The sequence below is a fragment of the Silene latifolia genome, chromosome 10 (assembly GCF_048544455.1).
Source record: "Silene latifolia isolate original U9 population chromosome 10, ASM4854445v1, whole genome shotgun sequence".
In the NCBI taxonomy this organism is placed as follows: Eukaryota; Viridiplantae; Streptophyta; class Magnoliopsida; order Caryophyllales; family Caryophyllaceae; genus Silene; species Silene latifolia.
The window spans coordinates 141,719,707-141,739,587 of record NC_133535.1 but is presented as its reverse complement, the minus strand read 5'-3'; the positions used below and the strand labels follow the sequence as shown (position 1 = coordinate 141,739,587).

The 19,881-nt window shown below is 40.9% G+C and overlaps 4 protein-coding genes across 4 annotated transcripts; 1 reads left to right on the top strand and 3 right to left on the bottom strand.

Moving 5' to 3' along the window:
- The first annotated feature begins 1,683 nt into the window (after window positions 1–1,683).
- Window positions 1,684–3,633, top strand: LOC141606078 (protein LATERAL BRANCHING OXIDOREDUCTASE 1-like). The gene is made up of 4 exons (XM_074425072.1): window positions 1,684–2,070; window positions 2,272–2,516; window positions 2,614–2,941; window positions 3,213–3,633. Exons 1-4 carry the CDS (start codon window positions 1,810–1,812, stop codon window positions 3,459–3,461), a joined length of 1,083 nt encoding a protein of 360 aa, XP_074281173.1. The 5' UTR covers window positions 1,684–1,809; the 3' UTR covers window positions 3,462–3,633.
- A 25-nt stretch (window positions 3,634–3,658) lies between these two features.
- LOC141606076 (transcription termination factor MTERF15, mitochondrial-like) lies at window positions 3,659–7,682 on the bottom strand. Its single transcript, XM_074425070.1, has 2 exons — window positions 6,214–7,682; window positions 3,659–5,685 (listed from the first exon to the last, which is right to left on the bottom strand). Exon 1 carries the CDS (start codon window positions 7,539–7,541, stop codon window positions 6,258–6,260), a length of 1,284 nt encoding a protein of 427 aa, XP_074281171.1. The 5' UTR covers window positions 7,542–7,682; the 3' UTR covers window positions 3,659–5,685; window positions 6,214–6,257.
- A 2,071-nt stretch (window positions 7,683–9,753) lies between these two features.
- On the bottom strand, window positions 9,754–14,761 carry LOC141606077 (transcription termination factor MTERF15, mitochondrial-like). Its single transcript, XM_074425071.1, has 2 exons — window positions 13,486–14,761; window positions 9,754–10,123 (listed from the first exon to the last, which is right to left on the bottom strand). Exon 1 carries the CDS (start codon window positions 14,697–14,699, stop codon window positions 13,530–13,532), a length of 1,170 nt encoding a protein of 389 aa, XP_074281172.1. The 5' UTR covers window positions 14,700–14,761; the 3' UTR covers window positions 9,754–10,123; window positions 13,486–13,529.
- Window positions 14,762–15,648: 887 nt separating this feature from the next.
- Window positions 15,649–17,996, bottom strand: LOC141608371 (uncharacterized). The gene is made up of 4 exons (XM_074427733.1): window positions 17,764–17,996; window positions 17,286–17,591; window positions 16,570–16,582; window positions 15,649–15,921 (listed from the first exon to the last, which is right to left on the bottom strand). The coding sequence occupies exons 1-4, from the start codon at window positions 17,994–17,996 to the stop codon at window positions 15,649–15,651; spliced, it is 825 nt and encodes a 274-aa protein (XP_074283834.1).
- Between the last annotated feature and the right edge of the window lie 1,885 nt (window positions 17,997–19,881).

Here is a 19,881-nt window from a genome sequence, read left to right as displayed (position 1 = left end):
CAACTTCAGGAGAAGGCCACAAGCGCCCCCCGAACCCTATCGAGGTGACAACCAGTGGCTCTTGTTCATCGGGACGCGATTCGCCCCGGAGTAGAGGTACTAGGAAGAGCATCGAAGAAGAGACATGGTGACAACAATTAATTAACAAGTAAAAAGTTGGGGAAAAATTTGTTTGTTTACCTTGGAAGAAAGTGTTACGCCGAGTAACGCTTCGAAAACTAGAGAGAAGTTTCTTCGAAAAAAAACTAGAGAGAGGAAATTTTTGAGAAAATGAAGTTTGAGGTCAAAATGAGGGGCATCTTTGCTCTATTTATAGAGCAAAGCCCATTCGATGGACCAATCGAGCAAAGCCCATGAAGCGTCCACCAATCGCACCAGGCCACGTGTCAAGCATGCGCCCACGGAATGTCAATCGACATACAAGAACAAATCTTCTCCGACACGCTCCTTGGTATCTACTTGCTAACGGCCGGTGATCAACCAAGCTTGGCAAAGACGCACGGGGCAATCAAAAGCACACGGCACTCTCAACCTTGGTCTCGGCCCGCGCCATTTTCTTTTCCACATTGGATGTCCATTACACAACCATGTGGAGGGGGATATGGTACGGCACGAACGAGAACCAAGCCGAGGAAGAAGTTCGACATGCGCGAGAATACGCTCAACACTCATCGAAGGTCCATACCACGGCATAGACTACGCTGGGGGCAAATTGATGGGGCATATTCTCGCACCCGACCGAGTCAACACATTGAGCAAGGTCAAAGCTAAAAGACTGACAAGTCGGCGATTAGACGACCCTACTTAAACAAAGCACTGTCGGCTGTCACTGGGTCTCGGTCTCGCAACTAGCCGCCGAGAGGCATATCCGTGTACTCACATCCAGTCCCCTCGGCATGGAGTCAACCAGGCCTGCCGGCCCGGCATGGGTCCCTCGGCCAAGGGTAAGATAGTCTTTCCACCTGCTAGCCACTTGGCCACTACGTGACAAAAGGTGAAAGCCTATAAATACTCCACTTCTCTCATTGAGAAAAGGATCCGAAAAACATCTAATAATCTGGTATAAACTCCCTTATCTCTCTACAATATACTTTGCCAAGTTAACACACAACTTATCTCTTTAAATTTACTGACTTGAGCGTTGGAGTGAGTACGCTCGGTACCAAGCCGAGCCCTCAGTTCGTTCATCTTTACAGGAGAGAGCGAAAGGAAGAGACGAGCAACGACGTCATTCTACAAGCTTAAGTGGTCATAATCCTGCTCCGGAATTACACCCGGAGCAACTAATGCTACTCATATTTATGAGACGGTGATGGTGAATAGTAACATGCTTTTAGCCTTAGCTTGTATTGTTATGGCATTAACAAAAAGTGTAGTGGCATTACCATTTTCCGTGGAAAGTAAAAATACACTAGAAGAGACATCATACTCACTCGATCCCAATCATTTGCTTACTCTCTTTTATTCTTTATAAAAGGTATTTTTATTTAAAAGGTAAACAAATAATTTATCGTAGGGACTGGGGAGTAGAAGATATCGTCAATGACAAGGCCATGTGATTCGAGGTCATGTGGAGAGGATAAAGATAGGTGTATTTTGATCAAAAATATGTGATGGAAGTCCTTAAACCACATAAAAATAGTCAGTCCTAGTTGAGATTTTAAAACCAAAACTTAGGGTCCCTTGACTCCTTTGTTGTGGGGTTTACTAAAAGATGTGGCCAAAATAATGAGCATTCACTCTTTAAAATGGAGTTGAATTGTTGAAGTACAGAGCAAAATTGGATACAGTCTAAAGTGCCACAAAATAATGGCTGCATCACCTGTTAAAATAGAACTACCATTAACTCCAATTCAAGAGTTAACTAAATCTAATACCAACCAAATTCCTGAAAGATATGTTGTTACTAACCCAAACCCGGTTTCTGATTCGGAGTCGATAGGGTGTGCTGTTCCATACATGGACAGTCACATTATTGATCTTCAGCTTCTCTTAGACTTTTCGTCACCTTGTGCTAAACAAGAGCTGCTCAAACTTCGTAATGCCCTTACTTCCTGGGGTTGTTTCCAGGTTTGTTATACTATATTTTGCTGCATTGCTGTCGATAGAGATATTTCATGATTTTTTCGATATAACCTCCAGGCAACCAGTGATTTAGCTCACGCCGACATACCATATAGTAAACTCAATCCTCTTACTACTATTCCATTAGTTATATAACACTTCCAAGATGTTGTTAGGAGTAATAACGACAATTAACTGATAATGCAGCTAGTAAACCATGGTGTAGCAAGCTCCTTGCTGGATCAACTTCAGTTTGTTAGCAAAGAATTTTTTAGTCTGTCTTTTGAAGAAAAGCGAAAGTATTCGAGAACAGTAGAGTGGCATGAAGGATATGGATGTGACATAGTTTCCGAAGATCAGCCAATCCACTGGAATGACAGGTTGCTTCTCAGAATTCACCCTATTGAACACAGGAATCTTAACCTCTGGCCAGATATTGTACCAAATTTCAGGTAATTAATTTTTAATTGACACCCGTTTAAGACGAATAATAGCTGTTTTTACGAATAACAGTAGATTTTGAAAAAAAAAAAATGCAACTATATGTAGGGAAACATTGGACGCATACTCGATTGAGATAAGGGAAGTAGTAAAAGCCATGTTGAAAGCTATAGCCAAATCACTGGATTTAGAAGAGAACAGTTTCTTAAGTCAGTTTGGAGAAGACGGTAATTTCTTTGCAAGATTCAACTTTTACCCTCCATGCCGTGACCCAGATCGCGTTGTAGGCCTAAAACCACACTCTGATGGTTCACTAATTACTGTTCTTCTGCAAGACAAAGATGTTGAGGGTCTTCAAGTTCTCAAAAATGATCAATGGTATAAGGTGCCAGTTATTCCGAATGCTCTTTTTATCAATGTTGGTGATCATTTGGAGGTAATTATAGCTTTTCTTACTCGTAATTATGACAACTGCCTGTATAGTAGACGGGACATAATCGACTTTAGGACAGTGACCTCACGTCACACCACAACCCCCTTTCCAGATAAAATCATTCCTCCTTTACTTGCTATTTTTACACTACTCGCCTAACACTGCCTACTTAATAGACAAAATCCCGCATATGTCAGTTAGTTTGTTTGATAAGGGTGTCGAGTAATGATACTTGTGAGTACATAAGCAGTCTCCATCAAAATCGTGTGCGCAGATAACGAGTAATGGAATATTGAAGAGTTCAGTACACAAGGTGGTGATCGACAAGGAGAAGGCGAGGATGTCAGTAGCGGTGCCGAGTGGTGTGAACATAGACAAAGAAATAAGACCCTTAAGCGAGCTTATTAACAAGGACAGGCCGAGGTTATATAAGAATGTTAATGTTAAGGATTATATTCCAATATTTATGCAGCATTATGCAAGAGGTGAAAGAGCCATCAATGCTGTGAAAATTGAGCAGTAATCACCTCTATAGCTACTACAGGCCGAGGTTATATAAGAACTTAGGGGGCGTTTGGTTGGGGGGAATAAGGAAAGGGAAAGAGAATAAAAATGGTTGATTCCTTTTGTTGTTGTTTGTTTGCCACAAAGAAAGGGTAACCCATACCCCCCCTTACCCCCAAAACCATTCTCATCCTTACCCTCCCCTTGGCAGTAAGCCCATAACCCCATAATCCCTTCTTCCTCCTACTCCCTATTTCCACCACTCCCACCAACACCCACCACACCCTCTCACACCGTCAACCACTGCCACCTACACCCTACACCCACCACACCGACACAACCACCACCAGCGCCGCCGCCTGTCCACGGTACCCCATATCCTCAACCACTAAACACCACACCAACACCTTCAGTAACTCTCCCACCTCACCAACCACCACCAACACCTTCCTCGGCCACACCACTGCAACCGCCCGACGCCAGCCACACCAGATCTGGTGTTTTAAAGGGTGGGGGATGGGTTTTCGAAGGGTTGTGGTGGATTTTTTTAGAATGAATAAGGTGTTTGGGGTCGGGATTGTGGTGTTTGTTGAGGGCGTAAGGCGTGGTGATTAGGTTCGCCGTGGGGTACCGTGAGGAAGATCGTCGGCGCCGCTACTTGTGGTGGTGTCGGTGTAGATAATGGTGGCAGGTGGTGGGTAATGGTGGAGGAGGTGGTGGATGTTGGCTTTTAATTCTCTTTTCCTCTAATTGTCAACCAAACACCCAAGTATAATATGGGTGATCCCATTCATTTCCCTCTCTTACCCTTTCTTGATTTCATTCTCTTACCCTTTCCCGTACCAAACGCCCCCTTATTTGTTTTAGAAGATGTACCACAATAATTGAATAAACTGTTTTTTTTTCTAATTGATGTCGAGCGAGTTATGGACACTACAGTACAAAGGCCTGCGGACTTGATCTCACGTCTGGTTGTTTATAACGTCGTCGTCTTAAACACTACTTGTATGTTATAACATGTGTAGATGATCATAAACATAAGGGGTGAACATCAATGCAAGAGCGGCTTAGAGTAAGGCTAAACCAGACAGGATCAAAGACTGAAAATGCAAATTAGGTGGACCTTATTATAAACAGTAATATAGTATGACACGCCGGGCAACTTATGAACATTAAAATCGTCAACAAATGTGCACCTTTTGTGCTTATCCACCCTCAGACCGCCCTAAGATTGTATTAATGATGATTATTATCTAGTCTAGAGAGCACAATATCGGATGCTATCAAAGGCAAACCAAACTGCAAAGAATCCTAAACACAAGATATCGGATGCTATCAAACGCACCGGAGGCGGTGCGTTTTGGCTAGTGCATCGTCCAAGGCGCACTCAAGGAGCGCTTTTTTAAACTAAGCTAAAGGGGAGATTATGGGGTGTGTGGAAGTGGTGACTCAAATTAAAGTTGGTTATTAAATTAGTAAGGGTGGTGGTGGTGAGAATGAAGATGTAAAACAAGTGAGATGGTGGTGCGACATCATGGGTGGTGGTGCAACGAGGGTGCAAACATCGTGAATGGTGGTGTGACGATGAAGAAGAGGTTAGGTGGTTGATAATTGGTTGTTATTGTTGAGAAAGAGAAATTAATAGGAGTTTAAAAACTACTTAACAGCGCACTAACACATTCGCACACAAAAAAAAAACAAAAAAAAAAAAAAAAAAAAAAAAACAGCGCACTAACACAAATATTGACGGAATAAAAGTTTAGGGTTACAATAATGGCTAATGATAAAAGTTAGGGGTACCATGTAGAATTCGTAAAAACACAAATGCCAATTAGAGAATATAGATACTCACCAGACACCCCTGATATGTCCTGAAGTAACTATGTAATGTAGGATCCAAACTGACATTCCTGCCTTTTTGTGATTCACTCCTCATTCTTAAGAGTAAGTTAAACACACATAAAGAAAGCATTCTGATCTACAGATAACATTTCTCGGGGTTAAATCATATAAAATGAACTTCTCTTCACTTATCTAGGGTAAACGTTCTGAATCCTTCAGTACTGCTTGATGGCTGACGTTTATAACAAGTATATACAATCCCCCATTTTGGTTTTAAATACCCAAGAATGTTACGTCAGCTTCCATTGTTAGTTTAAACAAGCTTCGCCGTTTATAGTCTCTACCCATCCACACACCTCAGCCATTGACAAGCTTGTAAGCAACGTACAACTACCTCACTCCTTCAATTCAAAAAGCAATAAGGTAAAACTCAATCATTCTACACTCTCCACAAATCACACCACGAGGCCACCATAATATCCCTTAGAAATCATTATATAGTCTCCGCGTTTGAAAATCCCGAACCAGAAGCTCAAAAGAGGAAACAACCACGAACATAAGAAAGAGAGATCATAGTTATACTCGAATTCACATGCAAATACTTAAACAAATAAACTAATTTGTAGAAGACGAACTATAGAACTCGTAAGACAAGTACACAACATGAACAGGAAGTCAGGTAATTCTTAAAGAGCCAGAATCAAAGACAGCAACCAGATGCACTCTGGCTTCCAAATTTTCTATACTATTAACAAAACAATGGCCATGACAAAGTGAAGAATGCACACCGTAGAAAATAAACCATGAGGAATGTCATTTCAATGATAAGTCAAGCATACAATGTCATTAACCAACTACACCTATAAAACACATTTGACAATATTTTTCAGTGCAGCTTTAGGAAAAAGAGAGAAAAAAGTTGGACCAACCTCTGCGACTATGGTAAACATCGCTACGAGAGGGCTTGGCATTGCTAATGCCTCGAAATGGTGTCAATGTTGGAACAACCTTTGCTGCTTTGATAAAGTTCAAGAAGACCTGGTGCATCCTCCTTAAAAGGTTCAATAAGTATCTTTAAGAACTGCTTCTCACTTAAAACGGCGGCAGTATAGAAGTTGTAATCTAACAAACCCTTCTCCTTCAAAACCAACAACACCCGATGCCTAGGCACCAGTCGCTTCTCGAGGCTAGTACCCAACAACACAGAACGTGTCGCTAAGAAATCTGGCTTGTAACCCAGCTCAGTCATCAAAAAACCCAACTTTTTCCTGATATTTTCTTCAGATGCTAAAAGACGTAAAGGATTTCTCCTCATTAATTCAGAAACATCATATTCAGTCCATCCAAAGCTTTTGAACACCTGACATTTTGATTCGATTCTCTTCTTACTAGAACCACACAACAAATGTATGCCGTATGTAAACATCCCAGAATTTCGAGGAATCCCTAATTCCTTTTCAACCCTAACCATTGCATTTTGGAAAAACTCGGTATTCTTCACATAGGCTCTGGGAGACTGAAGGATGGCATTCCGAATTACATTAATATCAACACCATACTCCTTATTCAACAATTCAACATTTGAATTTAGATTTCCCAAAGCAGATTGTCCCATGGTTAAATGGTTTTTTCTAAAAAACTTGATTAGATTGTCAGTACTGCCCAAAATTGCCCTGAGATCAGGGATAATAGGATCCATATGTCTTGATGCAATGAACGGATTCGACGAAATAAGAGAAACTAAATTAGAGGCAGAAAAACCATGATCTTGGAAAACTTGAAATCTGGGTTTTAGGGTTTGATCAACATTAGCAGATAAGATTTGAGGGTAAAAAGATACAACCTTTTTGATATGGGCATCATTAAAATCATGTTGTTTTAAGAAATGAATAACAGAATTAGCATTACCAGAGAATTTGGGGAAGTGAGCATCATCAAACTTGTAAGGAAGCTTGATAGAAATGGATTGAGCTTGTTGATTAGAGAAACCCAGATTGCTAATTAAATAATTGGTGTAAGATTGATTTGGGAATTTAGGGTTTTGATTAGAGGAATTGGTTGAATAGTGACGAAGATGTTGGAAATTATGTAAATTATTTGCAGCAACTTGAACGCTGAAATTGCAGCAACGAATACTCAACATCTCTTGTGCGCTTTCTTTGTTCTTCAACTCAAACTCAATGGCTCTATTGTTGTCAAAAAAAAAACTCAATGGCTCTTTTGTGTAAGAGACGGGTAAATTAGGTTGTCTTCCCATTTCTTTCTTTTTTTTCTACTACTTTTTAGCTTTTTTTTTTTTTTAATAATAGCGAGTTTTACGAGTCCGGTACGGGTCTCATAAGAGCGTCCACATTGAAGAAGAGATTCTTTTCCTCTCTTTTATTTTTCCAATTTTTTTCTTTATTGGTCACAATATTTTTTTTTTTTTTTGTTCTACTTTCCACTTTTTCCATTTGGGGGGCGTTTGATTGGGGGGAATAAGGAAAGGGAAAGAGAATAAAAATAGTCGATTCCTTTTGTTGTTGTTTGTTTGACACAAAGAAAGGGTAACTCATACCCCCCTTAACCCCAAAACCATTCTCATCCATACCCCTCCCCCCTTGGGTAAGCCCATAACCCCATAATCCCTTCTTCCTCCTACTCCCTATTTCCACCACTCCAACCAACACCCACCACACCCTCTCACACCGTCAACCACTGCCACCTACACCCTACACCCACCACACCGACACAACCACCACCAGCGACGCCGACACAACCACCACCAGCGACGTCGCCTGTCCACGTTACCCCATATCCTCAACCACTAAACACCACACCAACACCTTCAGTAACTCTCCCACCTCCACCAACCACCACCAACACCTTCCTCACCACTGCAACCGCCCGACGCCGGCCACACCAGATCTGGTGTTTTAAGGGGTGGGGGAGGGGTTTTCGAAGGGTTGTGGTGGATTTTTTAGAATGAATAAGGTGTTTGTTGAGGGCATGAGGTGCGGTGATTAGGTTCGCCGTGGGGTACCGTGAGGAAGATCGTCGGCGCCGCTACTTGTGGTGGTGTCGGTGTAGATAATGGTGGCAGGTGGTGGGTAATGGTGGTGGAGGTGGTGGATGTTGGCTTTTAATTCCCTTTCCCTCTAATTGTCAACCAAACACCCAAGTATAATATGGGTGATCTCATTCATTTCCCTCTCTTACCCTTTCTTGATTCCATTCTCTTACCCTTTCCAGTACGAAACGCCCCCTTATATCAAAGAGGATGATTAATTCCTCTTTTCCACTTTTAAGTAGGACACAACTACTATTTTTCTCTCTTCACAAATTCTCATTATAGACGGGAGATATCCGTCTATAGTTATAAACGAGTCAAATATTCACCCACTTCAAGACATAGAGGATGTCTTCCTCTTCTTCTTCAAAGAGGATGGTGCTATATTGAAGAGGACATCCTCTTAGCATTCTTTTTCATCTAAGAGGATGGTCAATTATCTTCAATGTGGATGATCTAACTCAGACAGTCTTAACACTTTTTACTTTTTTATAACTTTTTTTATGAGTAAAGACTAAGGGCTCTTACTAGTTAGGCCTTGAGATTTTTTTAGACAAATGTGTACTAGTTTTATATATATAAAATAATGTTAGAGTACAAACAAATCGAGGGCCAGAAAAGACCCTTAAACTACTAAAAACACAACTAACATAACTACTATTACAAACCGAACTAACAAAAACACAAAGACGACACTTTTTAAATGGGGGATGGAAATGGCTATCAAAATGGATTGCGTCTTCCTCTTTTCTCTTAAAACTCGCAACCTTCTCCACAGTTCCAAACCTACAAAAACAGATGAACCCCTAACCGTCAACAAAGACTTACCCTTTACTTTTGCTCGAACGCAAGTTGAACATTGTCGGCTAATAGCCTTCGTCTCAAATCTGCTACAAGCCCTCTTTGAATGTGTCTTCATGGCTGTGAAAACAAACATGTTTTGACATGGCTCGAGGATAGAGTCGGTGTTCCCATGCTGGTCCAAAATGGCGCCTCGTGACATGCCTTGAGATTATGCCTAGTCAATATTCTTTGCAGATATTGAGCAACAGTCCGTCTTGCTTGTGACGGTCACAAGTTTGTGATCTCTCATAACCCTCTTCCACTTCCCCCTCCTACTTATTGACTCGGACATGCCTCGGTTATACAAGAAAGTCGAAAATCTGTGTTACCCTAACTCTCCGACACGGGTGTCATGTCTGACACGTATCGAGTGTCCGATACGGCTATTTTGTGCGAATTTTTCAATTTTTTGGTCTAAAGTGAAGTGTCAAAGTGTCGTGTCGGTATCGAACAAGTAGGTGTCGGATACGTGATACGGCAGCTAAGTGAAGTGTCGGAGTAACATAGTCGAAAATTCAGCAGTAATGAACTCTAGCTCTATTTGATTATAAGATGAAGTTTCATCTTTGAAGGGCTTATTAGTTCAGAGAATGTACCCAGAAGTGGCCAGATATTGTACCAAATTGTAGGTAATTTTTTTTACGGAATAAATTGACTACTTATCTCGAAAACAACTTAACAATGTAAGAAAGTTGACAAGATTTTGAACAAATGCAACTATATGTAGGGGAACATTGGATACATACTCGATTCAAATGAGGAAAGTCGTAAAAATCATGTTGAAAGCTATAGCTAAATCACTGGATTTAGAAGAGAACAGCTTCTTGAGTCAGTTAGGAGAAGATGGCACTTTCTCTGCATGATTCAACTTTTACCCTCCATGCTGTAACCCTAATCGCGTTGTAGGCCTTAAACCACATGCTGATGCTTCACTAATTACTATTCTTCTGCAAGACAAAGATGTTCAAAGTCTTCAAGTTCTCAAAAATGATCAATGGTATAAGGTGCCAGTTATTCCGAATGCTCTTTTTATCAATATTGGTGATCAGTTGGAGGTAATTATCGTTTTCCTTACTCAAAATACAAAATCCCCGCGGATATCAGTTACTTAGTTTGGTAAGGGTGTCGAGTAATGATACTCAGTGACATGAGTACATAACCAATAGCATTTGAAATTGTGTTTGCAGATAATGAGTAATGGAATATTGAAGAGTCCAGTACATAAGGTGGTGATCGACAAGGAGAAGGCAAGGATGTCAGTAACGGTGCCAAGTGGTGTGAACATAGACACAGAAATAAGACCCTTAAGTGAGCTGATTAACAAGGACAGGCCAAGGTTATACAAGAATGTCAAGGATTATATTCCTATATTTTTACAGCATTATGCAAGAGGTGAAAGAGCCATCAATGCCGTGAAAATTCAGCACTAAACAACTCTATAGCTACTATTTGATTGTAACATGCGTTTTCATCTTAAACGCTATGTTATTCATAAATCATAATAAATTCGTCTTAAACACTATGTTTTGACATTTTTAGACGAACATAAACATAGGAGTGAACATCAATCCAAGAGCGGGTTAGAGTAGGCTAAACCGGACAGGACAGAAGACCGAGAACGCAAATTAGGTGGACCGAAGACCGGATTTTATGAACAGTTAATAGGAAGAACAAACGTGATGGGAGGGAGTAAGCGATAAGCATAGTATGACACGCCAAACAGCCGTGTCGGAGTATCATAGGTCTAAATCTGAGCGAGTTATAACTAAAGGGCTTAGTTTGAAAATGCGCAAGGCGCACCGAGGCGCTAAGGGGCCGAGGCGACGAGGCGCAAGGCGCGCGCCTTTTTGACACGAGGTGTGTGGAAGTGGCGACTCAAATTAAAGTTGGTTATTAATTAGTAAGAGTGGTGGTGGTGAGTGATACGAGTATGGATATGAGTCGATGGAGGGACGAATTCATTGAAAGTCGGAGATCAGTTTAATGCATTCCCGATGATTATTTGGGGATGGTTAGATGAATCTCGGGATGATTAAATGTATCTCGAGCTTTCATTGAATACGATGCACTGAAAAGTTGGAGGATTTGCTCTCATTACTCATTAGTTTTATTGCTATTTTTATTATTAGACAAGGCATTTAATTTGGTTAATTGTAGTTTATTATTAGCTTTGATTAACCTTAATTGGGCACTCTTAATGGTGGCCTTTCGTTTGTACCCGTATAGCTGTGAGTTGGCTATATAAACCTTGCTATGGGATTGAATAAAGGCAAAGAATGAATTAAGAAAAAACCAGAAATTGTTTCAATTGTATCGTTTTATTAACGTTCGATTGTTCTTTGAATTGACGCGTTCGATTCACCCTTGTTATTGTTTGACGCGTTTTCAAACTTTAACCCGATTCGTATTCAATAGGTCTTGAATACAATCACCATTGACGTAGCTATAGGTCTAGTTACGGCAAATATCTTTGTTTGTGTTATTCCGCTGCGTTAAATCGCATCAGTGAGAATGAAAATCAAAAGAATGGTTATTGGCGAGGATGGTGGTACGAAAAAGGCAAGGCAAAAAGTTGGTGGTGGTGCGATGGTGACTACACCTGGCAAAAGCAACCCGACCCGAAAAGGTTGACCCGAACTACATCACCCGAAAACCCGAATTGACCTGACCCGACCCGAGCTTTCTTAACCCGAACTGGCCTGACCCGAAAATGACTCGATCCGAAAACATCAAACCCGAAAATAACACGACAAAATATAACTCTAATTGAACCGAAAAGACTTGAAATGACAATTTCTCTATTGTTCATTGACCCGAAAATGACCTGACTCGAAACAACCCGACCCGCTTGACCCGAAACTGACCCGACCAACAAACCTGAAACAGACCCGAAACCCGAAATGACCCGTCCCGACCCGAGTTAACCCGAAATCAATGAGAAACCCGAACTGACCCGACCCAAACTGACCCGACCCAAACCCGACCAGTTGACCCGTTTTGCCATGTCTAAATTGATGAGTAGGCGAAAGTCGGTGAAGATGTAAAATAAGTGAGATGGTGGTGCTACATCATGGGTGGTGGTGCAACGAGGGTGCAACATCGTGAATGGTGTTGTGACGATGAAGAAGAGGTTAGGTGGTTGATGATCGGTTGTTATATTGTTGGGAAAGAGAGATTAATGGGAGTTTAATACACTACTTAACAGAGCACTAACACATTCGCACCCCAAAAAACAACGCATTGACACAAATATTGATGGAATAAAAGTTTAGGGTTACAATGATGGCTAATGACAAAGTTAGGGGTACCACGTAGAATTCGCAAAGACACAAATGTCAATTAGAGAATATAGATACTCACGAGACACCCCTAATATGTCCTGTAGTAACTATATAATGTAGGATCCAAACTGACATTCCTGCCTTTTTGTCATTCACTCCTCATTCTTAAGAGTAAGTTAAACGCACATAAAGAAAGCATTCTGATCTACAGATAACATTTCTCGGGGTTAAATCATACTATAAAATGAACTTCTCTTCACTTATCTAGGGAAAACATCCTGAATCCTTCGGTACTGCTTGATGGCTGACGGTTTACAACAAGTATATACAATCCCCCATTTTGGTTTTAACTTTTAAATACCAAGGAACATCACTTCGGCTTCCATCGTTAGTATCTCTTAAACAAGCTTCGCCGTTTATAGTCTCTACACATCCCTACATACCTCAGCCATTGACAAGCTTGTAAGCAAGGTACAACTACCTTGCTTACAAGCTACCTCACTCCAATTCAAAAAGCAATAAGGTAAAACTCAATCATTCTACACTCTCCACAAATCACACCACGAGGCCACCATAATATCCCTTAGAAATCATTATATAGTCTCCGCGTTCGAAAATCCCGAACCAGAAGCTCAAAAGAGGAAACAACCAGAACATAAGTAAGAGAGATCATAGTTATACTCGAATTCATTTGCTAATAATTCAACAAATAAATTAATTCGTAGAAGAGGAACTATAGAACTCGTAAGACAAGTACACAACATGATCAGGAAGTCAGGTAATTCTTAAAGAACCAGAATCGAAGACAGCAACCAGAGGCACTCTGGCTTCCAATTTTTCTATACTATTAACAAAACAATGGCCATGACAACGTGAAGAATGCACACCGTAGAAAATAAACCATGAGGAATGTCATTTCAATCATAAGTCAAGCATACAATGTCATTAACCAACTAGACCTATAAAACACATTTGACAATATTTTTCAGTGCAGCTTTAGGAAAAAGAGAGAAAAAAGTTGGACCAACCTCTGCGACTCTGCTAAACATCGCTACGAGAGGGCTTGGCATTGCTAATGCCTCGAGATGGCGTCAATGTTGGAATAACCTTTGCTGCTTTGATAAAGTTCAAGAAGAGCCGGTGCATCGTCCTTAAAAGGTTCAATAAATATCTTTAAGAACTGCTTTTCAGTCATTTTTGCGGCAGTATGGAAGCTGTAATCTAACAAACCCTTCTCCTTCAAAACCAACAACACCCGATGCCTAGGCGCCAGTCGCTTCTCGAGGCTATTACCCAACAACGTAGAATGTATAGCTAAGAAATCGGGCTTGTAACCCAGCTCAGTCATCAAAAAACCCAACTTTTTTCTAATATTTTCTTCAGATGTTAGAAGAAGTAGAGGATTTCTCCTCATTAATTCAGAAACATCATATTCAGTCCATCCAAAGCTTTTGAACACCTGACATTTCGATTCGATTCTCTTCTTACTAGAACCACACAACAAATGTATGCCATATGTAAACATCCCAGAATTTCGAGGAATCCCTAATTCCTTTTCAACCCTAACCATTGCATTTTGGAAAAACTCGGTATTCTTCACATAGGCTCTGGGAGACTGAAGGATGGCATTCCGAATAACATTAATATCAACACCATACTCCTTATTCAACAATTCAACATTTGAATTTAGATTTCCCAAATCAGATTGTCCCATGGATAAATGGATTTTTCTAAAAAACTTGATTAGATTGTCAGTACTGCCCAAAATTGCCCTGAGATCAGGGATAATAGGATCCATATGTCTTGATGCAATGAACGGATTCGACGAAATAAGAGAAACTAAATTAGAGGCAGAAAAACCATGATCTTGGAAAACTTGAAATCTGGGTTTTAGGGTTTGATCAACATTAGCAGATAAGATTTGAGGGTAGTAAGATACAACCTTTTTGATATGGGTATCATTAAAATCATGTTGCTTTAAGAAATGAATAACAGAATTAGCATTACCAGAGAATTTGGGGAAGTGAGCATCATCAAACTTGTAAGGAAGCTTCGTAGAAATGGAGTGAGCTTGTTGATTAGAGAAACCCAGATTATTAATTAAATAATTGGTGTAAGATTGATTTGGGAATTTAGGGTTTTGATTAGAGGAATTGGTTGAAAATTGAAGAAGATGTTGAAAATTATGCAAATAATAATCAGCAACTTGAACGCTGCATTTGCAGCAACGGATTCTCAACATCTCTCGCTTTCTTTTTGTTACGAGTACTGTTTATGTTTGTGAGTAATGGAGTGTGGATTGAGGATAAGAGACGGATAAATTAGGTTTTTTTAGTATTTTTTCCTTTTTTTTTTAGGGCTTGCCTGGAATCCAAGTAATTATTAAGGGGGTAAGTTTTATTGGGCGATAATTACTGGGGAAATTAATTAGTGGGGTAATGAGTTCCTTGATAATATGTTTGGCATAAGAGTAATGATTACTGAGGAGATCTTTTACTCCCTTAATCATTACCCAGGGGGGAGGGTGGGTAATGTATTACCCCTTCACAAGAGTAATAATTCCAGGAGGTGAATAATTACCCGCATACCAAACATGGGAAATACACCTCACATATTACTCCCCTATTCATTCCCCTCCTATTACCCTCAATCCAAGCAAGCCCTTAATAATAGCGGGTTTTACAAGTCGAGTCCGGGTCTCATAACTCAGACTGTCTGAACTTTTTTGCTTTTTTTTTTATGAGTAAAGACTAAGGGCTCTTATTAATTAGGACTTAAGATATAAGCCTATTCAATATCAAATCATTGTCAATATCGTGTTTGCAGATTTGTTAATTGAGCAATGGAATATTGAAGAGTTCAGTACACAGGGCGGTGATCGACAAGGAGAAGGAAAGGATGCCAGTAGCCGTGCCAAGTAGTGTGGCCATTGACAAAGAAATAAGACCCTTAAGTGAGCTTATTGACTCGGACAGGCCTCGGTTATACAAGAATGTCAAGATTATATACCTATATTTTTACAGCATTATGCAATAAGAGGTGAAAGAGGCATCAATGCTGTGAAAATTCAGCAGTAAACAACTCTATAGCTACTATTTGATTGTAAAATGCATTTTTCATCTTAAACACTATGTTATTCATAATAAATTCGTCTTTTTTTTTTTTTTTTTGACAGCAACAAATAGCATAGCTTACAACAGAGTTTCCTGAACAAGATTATGAGCTATCTTATTCACTCCCCTAGGACAAAAGCTAAGAGAGCAACAGTGAAAAAGAGACGCAATAGACTTAATATCCTGGATAATGCAAGTAATAGACGCAATAGGCTTATCCGCTCCGGCCACCTGCATAACCAAGACAAGACAATCCGTAACCAATCTAACATGAAGATACCCTTCATCCAAGGCCCATTTTAGCGCCTTGATAGCAGCCTGGCCTTCAGCTTGCAGGGCAGAAGAGGCAAACTGTAACACCCCCGTACACCAGAATGCCTTACCAAGGACCATCCCAGTGTATGACGGTGTCACCATCTCGGTTTCCCGAGGAGGTAGATCAAACTAGACAATAAAAGAACAATTGTAATTAGTAATATATCTTATACAATATAACTCAATACAACGTCTTTATAATAAAGGTACAACCATAACACTCATGACACTGCATCTCTAGACCGGTAGCGTGATGACTCGATCCCTCCAATCCTAGCAGCCACAATCAACAATACCTGCTAAGCCAACTGCTCACCATCCCCGAATGGATCACCGCAGACACCACAAAACAATACGGGGTCAGTACTGACTAATCAAAAGTAAGACAGGATAACAATGTAAACAGCTGATCATCCTCTATTCCGGTCTCACAACCTCGCACAGTAACCGACTACACACCGAAGTGTGTAGCCCTGCCAGATTACCCATCGCAACAGGTAATCCTCGCCGCCAGTGGGTGACCGCAGCCGATCCCACCTAATCCAGCTCCTCAACGAGCGACAAACAATCCCTGTCCCTTAATGTGCACATCCCCTCCCGTGGCGAGTTCCACGGAGGGCGAACTAGGGTGTGAAGCCACTCCCGCAAGTGACTCCACCACAAACAATACACACATCACAGTACCACATCATCACAGCTGTCACAACAGCACCACCGTCACAACAACACCCATGCTCCGATGATCAGTAGATAACCACAATTAAAATACAATACAATCACAATCTTAAATCAATTAACAGTAACCTGAGTAGGGAAACCCTACCTCGTCGCTAAGCATGTAAGACCTCCATACACAGCCACGCACGACTCCAATAAGCATCCTAACCATGATAACCATCTCCTATTACACAACTATACTCAAAGAATCACTCAAATGAACACAAGACATAAACTTACCTAACATTACGCATCGACGGTGACCTAAACGACCACCACCCACGTCATCCTTCCTCAGCGAATCCCGTCATTCCCATAGTGGAGGTTTAGGCTAAATACATTAGAGTGTGAAGATATGGGGTGATTGGAGAGGGAGATAAGCTAGGGTTAGAGAAAGAGAAACTGTCGAGGAAATAAGAAATGAAATGAATCTCGCGAACTTGCGTTTTATATTAACGTGTCGACAGCAGCCATACTCGGTCGAGTACGGGCGTACTCGGCCGAGTAGGCTCTACTCGGTCGAGTATAGGTGATACTCGGCCGAGTAGCCTCAACTAGGTCGAGTAAATAATCCTATAAAACTCATGTTACAAGCCTGGTCCCTCACCCATTCATCCCTAAGGTCTGTTTGGTCAACAAGATCGGTCAACAGTGTTCTTAAATATCCTGGGTATTACACAAACGAGCGAGCATGCGCAGTATTCCTTAAGATCCCATCACCATCCAACAAGCACCACTCCATGCCAGAACTTCTATCAGCCCTCCAAGCAGCATCACACTTAACAGTGCAGACATTCCCGCACCCAGGTCCACCAACAATCCAATAGGGAAATGAGTTTCTAATTCTCTTTGCTAGTTCAAAATCAGAAGAGAAGTCCAACGAAGACGCTTGAAGGAGGCAAGCATCCTTATTGCAGACTACCTCATTCATACACTGAATGTCTCCAAGAATAGAACTGAGGACACCCATAGGCCAAGGGCGACGACTCCTGAAGACCATATCATTCCCATAACACCAAATTCTCCACAGGGTAGCGATAAGGGGAAAAAGGAGGGAAGTAGGATCTGGGCCACTTAAGAAATAATTGACCCAGTTTATGACCCAAATCCTAACATCAATATCCACCCCCGGTGATTCTAATTCCTAAAGGGCAGCCAAACCAAAGAGCTTTTGCAAAGCAACAATCTCTGAAGAGGTGAGAAATAGATTCCACACAAGTAGGTAAGCCATCGCAGAGAGAACAAGAGGAGCGCCAACTCATCTTGCGTTTGAGAAATTCAGACCCCACGGGAAGGGCATTAGCCATAAATTTCCATAAAAACACCCTTAGTTTGTTAGAAATAGGCAACTTCCAGAGCTTTGATTTGCAGAAAGCCACAATGGTTGGAGACATTCTAGAGCGATCAGCATTCGTGGTAGGTCCATCAGATAAGGCCTTAGCAACATAGTAACCTGACTTGACAGTGTAGACACCATGTTTAGAAGAATTCCAATAGAAGAAGTCTTCCGAAGGTTGACACGGAATATAAGTTGCGAGGATTTTCCTTGTAACTTCCTCACCCGGATCGAAACCAAGAGAGGAAAGATCCCATCTTCTGTGATTATCGTCTTAAACACTATGTTTTGACATTTTTAGACAAACATAAACCATACGGTTGAACATCAATCCAATAACGGGTTAGAGTAGGCTAAATCGGACAGGACCGAAGAACGAAAATGCAAATTAGATTGGCTGTAGACCGGATTTTAAGAATAGTAAATAAGACCGGATAATTATTATCTAGTCTAGAGAGAATTATATCGGATGCTATCGGGGGAACCTAGCTAGTAAGCAAAGGGTAGCACTGGCTACTCCAAATATGGACGTTAAGATAGGTATAAAATATATTAGGAAAATTCGTACCCTAGAATTTTATCACAAAATCTCATTTGTGACGGCACGTATCCGTCACTTTGGAGTGACGGATACCATTTTCCCTCACAAATGACCCAAATAGAGGAGATAGGGAAGCATATGGGGGTGCCCCCACCTTGTCCCCCCTATCCATTTTGTGAGTGACATTATCCGTCACTTGCTCCGACCCGTCTTAGCAAGACTAATTGGAATTTTATTTCTAGGTTAGCCCTTGATTATTGCTAGAGCATGGCCATCAGCACGGGCTGACCCGGCCCGCCTTAGCCCGTTATTTTATGCAACCTGGTCCGACCCAGCCCGGCCTCAGCCCGTCGTTTTACCCGGGCATGTCCCGTGTCTTAAAATTACAGCCCGGCCGCCCTTGGCCCGTCATTTTAGCAAAAATACAAATAAAATACTGTAAATGAATTGGTAAGGCCCGCCAGTCCGGCCCACACTTAGTCACCTCGGGCCCTAGCCCCGGTCAAACATATCCCAACCCGACCCGGCCAAGCCCGACCCTCACCCTGGCCTGGCCCAGGGCCGACTAGGAGAGCCCGACCCAAGTACAGGTCTAATTATTGCTACCAAAGGCAAACAAAACAAAACAGCAGAGAATCCTAAACAAGATATCCAGTGTTTAATTAAGGTAAGCATATTAATTTAGATTTAGAAAAATAAACCAGAGATATCGTCGAGAGTCGAGACTAATTAACCTAAATTCTAATTATATAAGTAGAACCCACGAGTCTTGAAAGAAATTACAGAGAAAAATTCATCCAAAATAATGATCTCTCAAGGGGTTCAAGCGGTCTATGTATGTTTGATTATGATAATATTTTTTGCAATAGTTTGTGGATGTATGTATTTTTGCTGCAAATCGAGTCGAAATTCAGGAGCAGCAAACAGTTCTTAGCTACCTCCTGTTATGTTTTTATTCACGAAGCATCATATGCATCCATTGCTCCTTGTGTTTTTATACATTCTGCCATATTAGGGGTACAATTTTATTATTCCGTATGTAGTAAACTCGTAATAAATAGATTTATTTTTTAGTCGAGTTCAATTTTTATTTTATTTTACGCATTCATTCATCATTCTATTCACATATTTTACCCGATTGTTTTACGCTTATCATTTATTTGTTTACATAAATTTTAAGCACAGATAATGAACTTCACGGAACAGGAGTACAGTCTCCAGTTTTTATGGTTTTCATTGAGTAGTGTTTTTTTAGGGCTCCAATGTATTATTCTGCCTGTGTCCCGAAAAGACAAGGACCGGGGATGCGGTTTTATAAGAACTAAGAATCAACAACATAGTTACATAGGCTTTGTATAATCAGAACTTAATGAAACAGGGGTCAGTTTGAATTTCCTCCATG